Source organism: Alosa alosa, chromosome 1, assembly GCF_017589495.1.
Source record: "Alosa alosa isolate M-15738 ecotype Scorff River chromosome 1, AALO_Geno_1.1, whole genome shotgun sequence".
In the NCBI taxonomy this organism is placed as follows: domain Eukaryota; kingdom Metazoa; phylum Chordata; class Actinopteri; order Clupeiformes; family Clupeidae; genus Alosa; species Alosa alosa.
Genome location: NC_063189.1, coordinates 24,702,983 through 24,710,744, shown reverse-complemented (window position 1 = coordinate 24,710,744; position 7,762 = coordinate 24,702,983). Strand labels below are relative to the sequence as shown.

General features: G+C 43.4%; 1 protein-coding gene across 2 annotated transcripts in view; it reads right to left on the bottom strand.

Moving 5' to 3' along the window:
- Positions 1-7,556, bottom strand: part of vwa5b2 (von Willebrand factor A domain containing 5B2) — a 23,559-nt gene extending 16,003 nt beyond the window's left edge. For both annotated transcript variants that reach the window (XM_048238242.1, XM_048238248.1), the window contains exons 1-7: positions 7,445-7,556; positions 4,549-4,692; positions 4,006-4,221; positions 2,753-2,978; positions 2,329-2,486; positions 584-715; positions 157-281 (exon numbers count right to left, since the gene is read on the bottom strand). In XM_048238242.1, the coding sequence (XP_048094199.1) occupies positions 157-281; positions 584-715; positions 2,329-2,486; positions 2,753-2,978; positions 4,006-4,221; positions 4,549-4,687 (996 nt within the window). In that variant the 5' untranslated portion in view covers positions 4,688-4,692; positions 7,445-7,556. The remainder of the gene's footprint in view (positions 1-156; positions 282-583; positions 716-2,328; positions 2,487-2,752; positions 2,979-4,005; positions 4,222-4,548; positions 4,693-7,444) is intronic.
- Positions 7,557-7,762: the final 206 nt, after the last annotated feature.

Below are 7,762 nucleotides of genomic sequence, written 5' to 3'. Positions count from 1 at the left end.
AGACGCATTCATCAAACAGTTCATATACAGCACATACATACATACAAAAATACATACATACATACATACATACATATATGGTATGGACAGACAGACAGACTGACTGACAGACTGACTGAATGACTGATTGAAGAGGTGATAGAGGTGAGAGGTCACCTTTTTCTCTGACTCAGGATCCTTGCGAGCACAGCGAACGAAGTCACGGCGTGCACTGATCTGCTGCTCGTATTGGCTGAAAGTGAGCCGCCCCCTTTCCAGGATGACCAATGGGCTGTGAGGCTCTGTCAGGGGGATGTGATTTACATTACTGTGTCAACGACCATTTTAACAGACAAAGCCAAGTCCTCACATCTGAGCCTTTTAACAGCATTAGCATATCAGACTGTTTTGATTTTTTAACTACTTATACTCACTCATTTGCTAGCATCAGAGATTGCATGGCATCAAATAAGGAAACAGTTAGCTAAACAAACAAGTCTGATAGAAGTTTGTTTAGCAGCAGCAGTCACAACACCCCCCTGGTGAGTAAGTTCAGACCCCCTTATCACCAGGTGTGTGTGTGCTTCAGGTGAGGCTTACTCACCACTCAGGTGGAGGATGATCTCGAGGTGCCGGTCGTAAGGGTGCTCCTCGGCCAGTGTGATGCAGGTAACAGAGGCTGACTGGGCGCTGGGGTCAGCATCAGCCCGCAGTGGGTGGGTGGGGCTCTCCAGGCCTGGGGAGACGTAGCAGCACGAGACAGAGAGCAGCATGACCCAGAGAGAAGCTGATCCTGAGATGGGCAGCAGACTGGAGGCCCACATGTTCTTGGCCTCACTCAACTCTCTGTCTTGGTCCTCTGGTAGCACTATTTATTGGTACCTAAGGGCCCTTTGCAACGTAGCTTGAGTGTTAATCCTCATTTTGTGAGTGGCTTCGGATAAAAGCGTGCGCTAAACGAATGAATGTAAATGTAAATAAGTAAGTATATATTCTATATATACTATACTATATATACTCTTTTGATTCCGTGAGGGACATTTGGTCTCCCAATCCGTGAATTAGTGAAACACACTCAGCATACAGTGAACACACAGTGAGGTGAAGCACACACTAATTCCGGCGCAGTGAGCTGCCTGCAACAACAACAGCGGCGCTCCGGGAGCAGTGAGGTGTTAGGTGCCCAATAAGGTCACACTCACACCTAGAGGTGCCCATCATCACTTATTAGGGACACAACAGGTCTGGACTCACATTGCATTAGTGACAGTACTATAGATGTACTGCAGAAGAGCAAACCCGTTCTGTGTTCCTCTTGTTGTGAAGCACCCACACAACATTCACAGTGAGTAGTTGATGTAAGTGAGAAGGAGGCTGACAAAAGCCTGGAGTTGCTACAAGGTCTGGAGCAGACAGGCTCAGGGCCAGCTTCATGCATCTGTAATTGGCCCAAAGTTTTTTGTTTGTTTGTTTATTTATTTAAAAGGGACAGTGCACATTAATGAACATGCTCATTAGCATAAAACTTGTAAATACACCGGATTTAGCTATTCAAGCTCATTTTCATCTTTAGTCCCTGACAGGTTGATGTTAAGGTTGATGCTAAGGTCTGTAGATGCTTAATAGTAAACCCTCAAACACACCTCAAACCCACAACACACACAGAAACCACTGCAAGGAGATAAAGATCACTAATCACACACACACACACACACACATGGAAACTGATGATTGTGTACCTTTTAGATTATACATGTTTAACATTATTTCAGATTTCCTATCAAAAATGACATTGTTTATGCTTTTATTTGTATACTAAAATGGCAGATTGTGTGAGAGAGATAAGTTCCAACAGAAGAGCATTTTCTGGTGAAAGCTAGGTGAGGACACAACCCTCCCACAGACAGCCTGTGTGCTCTAGCGTATACAGTAGGCCTGGGACACTTCCTTCTTCTCTTCCACAGACATACAGTGCTGACCGAGGGTTTGTTGAGGGTCAAAGGCTTAGTTCCCCGCCATCGTCTGCCGAGCTGATGGTGGAGCCAGGGGATCTAGGCTCGGAGCCAGACTTCTTTCACACACACACACGCACACACACACACATCCCTCCTTGTGCTTGGCCTCTCTAAGCTGGTTGGTGGTGAGTGGGACGTATTTCATGGCTGTCAGTGTCACAGTCGATTGTGCCTCTCCCACAGTAGAGAGAGCGGCTGCAGTTCTGTCTGCTCGAGGGAGTCTCAGGACTGTCCTCTTCCCTGTGTGTGTGTTCCCGTATTTTATGTGTGTGTGTGTGTGTGTGTGTGTGTTTTGTGTGTGTGAGAGTGTGTTTGTGTGTGTGCGCGCACGCACCTGCCAGAAGACATGCCCCTCTGACCAGTAGCTGGAAGCTGAGCTCGTAGGGCGAGAGGTTGGTGGCAGGGCTGGTGAAGATGGCGTGGACACACTGCAGGCTGGATCCCAGCAGCCGGTCTGCCTTGCCAGGACTGGTACCAAAACAACTGGTTGAACTGGGAAAAAGAAACAGGTTTAAAAAGAGTGAGGTATATTACAGAGGCACACCAGAGAAGTGGCTTTATATGTTGAAGTGATCAGTGTACAGTTCAGTCTTCAAAATATACATGTAAAATGGGGTCTATGCCCATCATGAATAATGGCACATAAAATAAAAAATGGTTTTAGACTGTTGTATATAATGAACAAGGACAAGGTGCTGGTGTTTATGTTATGTAACATGTTTCTGTCTATATATCAGAATTCCTAAATAAGGCCTTACCCATTTTCCTCTGAGCGACCCCCATTTTCACTCTTGGTTGGCACCATCCGCGCCCTCACTATGGGTGTGAGGACTGTGGGGAACACGAGACGGATCGCTCCATTCTCTAGGGTGGGTAATTCCTGAGTAGTGCTGATAATGACAGACACAATCTCCATGGAGCCAATGAGTCCGATGCTGATGATGAAGGTGCCTCGCTCCAGGTCCTCATCCAAAATCAGGTGTCCTGAGACACAAGGGGGAAACAACCCAACACAACACAACACAGGACAGGACAGGACAGGACAGGACAATATCCATTTGGAATTAACTTAGTCAGGTGGCTAGACACCCTCTCCCCTATCTCACAACGTTCATGAAAGTGAAGCAAAAAGTCCAGCATCCACGTACAGATAGGATGACCAAGCAACCTCTACCTCTATCAATCTGTATCTGTCTGAAAATCTGAGGTAAATTGAACCATTTGTTTTTTAGTTAGACACATACAAGCATGTAGACAGAGAGAGAGAGAGACAGACAGACAGACAGACAGAAGATCTGTGTGGCTCAACAGGTAAAGCAACTGCTAAAGAGCACACATACTGATGGAACATGTGTCTTATAATAACTCACAAAGATAACAGTCCCACCCCCCTCCCACACCACCACCACCACCACAGCGTCCATTAATTAATTGGATTAAGTTGATTACTGTTCAATAATTGTCAACGTGATTTACTGGAAGATTAAAGCAGGGTATTGTACTGTGTTTGGCTTGTGTGATGTCTCCCTCTCCCTGGCTGCAGTCTTTGATGTCTACAAGAGAAGCATCACTCCTCTCTTAAGGATGTGCTTACAGCTGACTGGCTCTTGGTCTTTGAAAGAAAGGGTGAAAGCTTTCTGAGTATGCCAGTACAACAAATAATGTATTTGAGGTGTTGTTTGAAGGTTTGTTTAAACCCAATATTTGATACTGAAATCCTGAGTACCGACAGTTTATTTTTCACTATCTGTCTTATCTCTGTCCTTTTCTGTGCTTTATTCACATCTGTAATGCACCATGTATATCCAATTGTTACAAATTAAATATAATCAAGCATAATTCGTATGCATTTGTTTGACTGTTGGTGTGTTTATTCGTTTATTACTGTATCTCCTCTCTAATCGTGCACTGTATGTCCTATCTGGAGCAGACAGTAGACTTTATGTATGTATTTGTTTGTTGGTTGGTGTATTTATTTATTTATTTATTTGTATATCCATTTTTTGCTCACCATTGGTGCACTGCATGTCCTGGCTGGAGTTGCCACAGCAGCACCAGTCCTTGCCATTGGTGCACTGGGTGTCTAAGGCGGAGGTGGGGCAGCAGTCCAGGCAACAGTCCTCCAGCTTGCCCCGGCTCTGGATCTGCACGCTGACGAGCCGGCCGGCGATGGACGCCTCAAAGCCCACCACCGCCTCCTTCTCAGCCAGTGGGTACACAAACACCCCTGGAGATGGGAGGGGGAGACAAAGGGAGGGGAGACATGGAGCGTAGGGGAACGGAGGAGAAGAGAAGAGAGAGTGAATGGAGAGGAAAGAGAAAAGAGACAATTGAGGAGTGGAGTTGAGGAGAGAAGAGGAAAGAGGAAGAGTGTATGTGTGTGATGAGCATGGAGGACAGAATGGAGAGGAGAAGGGAAGAGCAAAGGAGAGAAGAGAAAATAAAAGCTTTAATGTGTCTTTCTGTTTGCTATAAAGAACATGCAGAAATGTATCTATGGCTTAATACCCAGCTGACATGAGAGATTCATGACTGAGAAAACCAATGAGCTCACCCTCCACTGGCACTGGCTCTATGTTGGCATAGGTGAGGTGGGCAGTGAGGCCCAGGGAGCAGCCTTTGGCACAGGACTTGATGCAGGAGGTTTTCAGGAGCAGAGGTGCCCAGGTAGACCTGTTTCTTAGGCCAGGCATATTCTCTATAAGTAAGATGACCAATGAGTAGGAAAAAGGGGAAAGTTTTCATTTTGAATGTAATCTAAACATAACTTAATGTTTTAGTCTAAACATACCATATTTTATATTTATCACACAACTTTCCTAGATTCTAAAACACTGAAAATCGTATTGAATTCATTAAGTCTTTCCTGTATGCAAATAAAATAATATGACTATAATTGTGTGATCCTGTAATTTAAAAGATAACCCTGTTTTCTGTTTTTCAATGGAATAATTATGTTTTCTTCACAGTTATTTGTTTACATGAAGTGCCCAGTCACTGTCCCCTGGTAACTGGGCAATGCCTTTCGGCTACCAGGCAACGGCTAGAATGAGCGTGAGGCTACATTAGCATTTGGCTAAATCATTAACCAGCTGGTCAACAGCACAAGTGCCCCGGCAGAGGCACCCACCATGCCATAATGGCCAGTCTGCTTACCTGACCCACCTGAGGTAAAATCACATTAACATCTAGCAGCTGCCCAAGGGCATGCATTTATTCAAAGTCACTCGATTCAGTGGTGGAGAATTACAAGATGACAGTACAAGTATAGAAGTATAGCTTTCTTTTCCATCTCTCTCCCCTAAAACAAGTCCTTGATGAAGCCTATACCTTTGTTTGTTTCTTTTAAAGCTTACTTGGAAATAGGGTTCAAGGGGTCAGACTAAAGGGCTGTTAATTGAAAGTGCAGGTGCACAGGGTTTATTGGGAGTGGGGTGGTGTATTGGGTAACACAGCTGACTGAGCAGTGGATGGCGGTAGTGGTCACTCAGTGTTTGTTCTTGTCCTGGTAATGGCCTTTTACATACACCTCCGTCTAAGTAGATCAACAAGTCCCAGCTGGCTACCCATGTTGGTGTACAGTAAAAGGACATCAATATGGGTCAGGGAAATGTCATTCTGGTTTTATGGAGAAGGAGGAGGGACCAGTGGGACCAAATGTAATCTCATAAGCATACAGGATTTCCTATGCGTACAGTGTTGTGCATTTCATATGCTTAAGGAATTTCCTATACAGTGTTGTGTCCTTACACTACCCAGAGTTCAAGATGGCAGAGTGATTGGAGAATGACTACAGCTGTGACCTGAGGTGGATCTTAGATAGATACTGTAGATACTTTATTGATCCCCGAGGGGAAAGTCCAACAGTGCAACAGCACAAGAATAAAGTCTAGAGACCAGCATAAAATAAATATGGACATATAAGAGGGTAGTCAAGGTAATATAAAAAAAACTATATCAGTGCAAGAATGGGTGGACGTAATAGGGTTACAGCATTATACAAGTATTGATTATAAGGAATTAAGTATTAAGTATAGGTATAAGTGTGGCCACAATCCGGCTGGAGGGAGGGGTTATGCATCCTTCTGCATCCAGGCCACTTCAGGGCCGGGTCCGTGGCAGAGACAGTGGCTGGGCTTTGGCAGTTTAATGCAGCCACGGCTCGCAGGCTCTACACTGTGACTCGGGGCATGGAAAACCCTAGATCTCCATAAGTCATGGCGATCTGATAAACCAAGTGTTTGCGTGACCTGCCTCTAACAGAACTTATTCAACTCTACCAACCACAACAACAACAACAAAAAAAACTATACATCATGCACCATTGCACACACACACACACACACACACACACACACACACACACACACACTAACACTCTGGGCCAGCAAACAAGCCTGGCATACAGATCATATCAGACCTTCTGACTATGATTTTGTGTTTATATTCTTAAATGCAAATAGAGAAAATAATGTTTAATGTATTATATTTCAATGCAACTCACCTTTTAGGAATGACTAAGGAAACACTTAGGGCTTTCTAAATAACTCAATTCTAAATGTCCTTATTAACTGTTAGTGCCATTGTGTTCTATATATCACACATCTAAACTGATCATTTACTGCTCCATTGTGGCCATACATGACTTTGGACTCTCTTACAGCATATCCTATCCTATAGCATTGCTGAATTTAAGTTTAAATGGGGCCCACTCCAGACTATGAATATAGGCCCAGGAAGAATTTGGAAAAAACATTTTTACTAAGCCTATTTGAAATTATGTCCCTATGATGATGTTAGTGGCCTTTAGCTTCACAACACTGCTATTTTGTATTTCCAGATGTAACAGTCAAATTAGTTAAAACTGCTAATAAGTGACATTGATCACAATTCAAATGACATAGAGTATCAGAGATTAACTATATAGCTCACAACACAATTTTATTAAATTCCTAACTAATTATACATACCTGGTAAGTATTTGTATCTACGGTAACTAAAACATAAAAACAATCAAAGCAATACTGCCTATAAACAAAATGCCTTAGCTGTTCATTGGATTCATTCAAAATAAAACTCAACTCTGAAAAACATCTACATAACTGTAAGAGAAATTTTAATTCAGTCTACTTATTGGTTCATTAAACTACAATTTTAGCAGAATGTCTGGAATTAAAACGACTGCATCTGTCAACACAAATCAAAACACTCAGAGAATCCTAGAGACTCATTCAAACATACAGTAATTTAGCATCGGTTTAGTGGTTCAAGTTCAAGTGATAACCTACATTTTTTGACACCAGTTCCTATGATGAAAAGTCTTTCAAACTACTTATTTTGAGCCCATGCGGTAGGCTATAAAGCAAATGCAAGCAACGGGATACAATTCGACAGCACTGCAGTAGCGAAATACATAAAAAACGGCTTAGCGTTTGCCAAGATTCACTTACTTCTACAATTTCCTCGCAGTTCCTCTGGTGACAGTGAAGGTTAGTTTCACTCCATCCTTCCTCTGTATTTGCCTGTTAACCCCGCGTCACTCACTGTTCGCCGGAGCGCATATCAATTCCCTCCTCGTTCACAGCACCGTGAGCGCTCACACAGTTGATCATTTATATCTGCTAATGACTGCAAAGCTGCCCACCACGCCCATTTCGGAGCACACTGCGCATATTAGAAAATAGTTTTCAATTCATATTGGCGTGTAACAACGGCGGCTGTGAATTTCAGGATAACAAAATCATGTCATATTGGGGAAAGGAGATGAA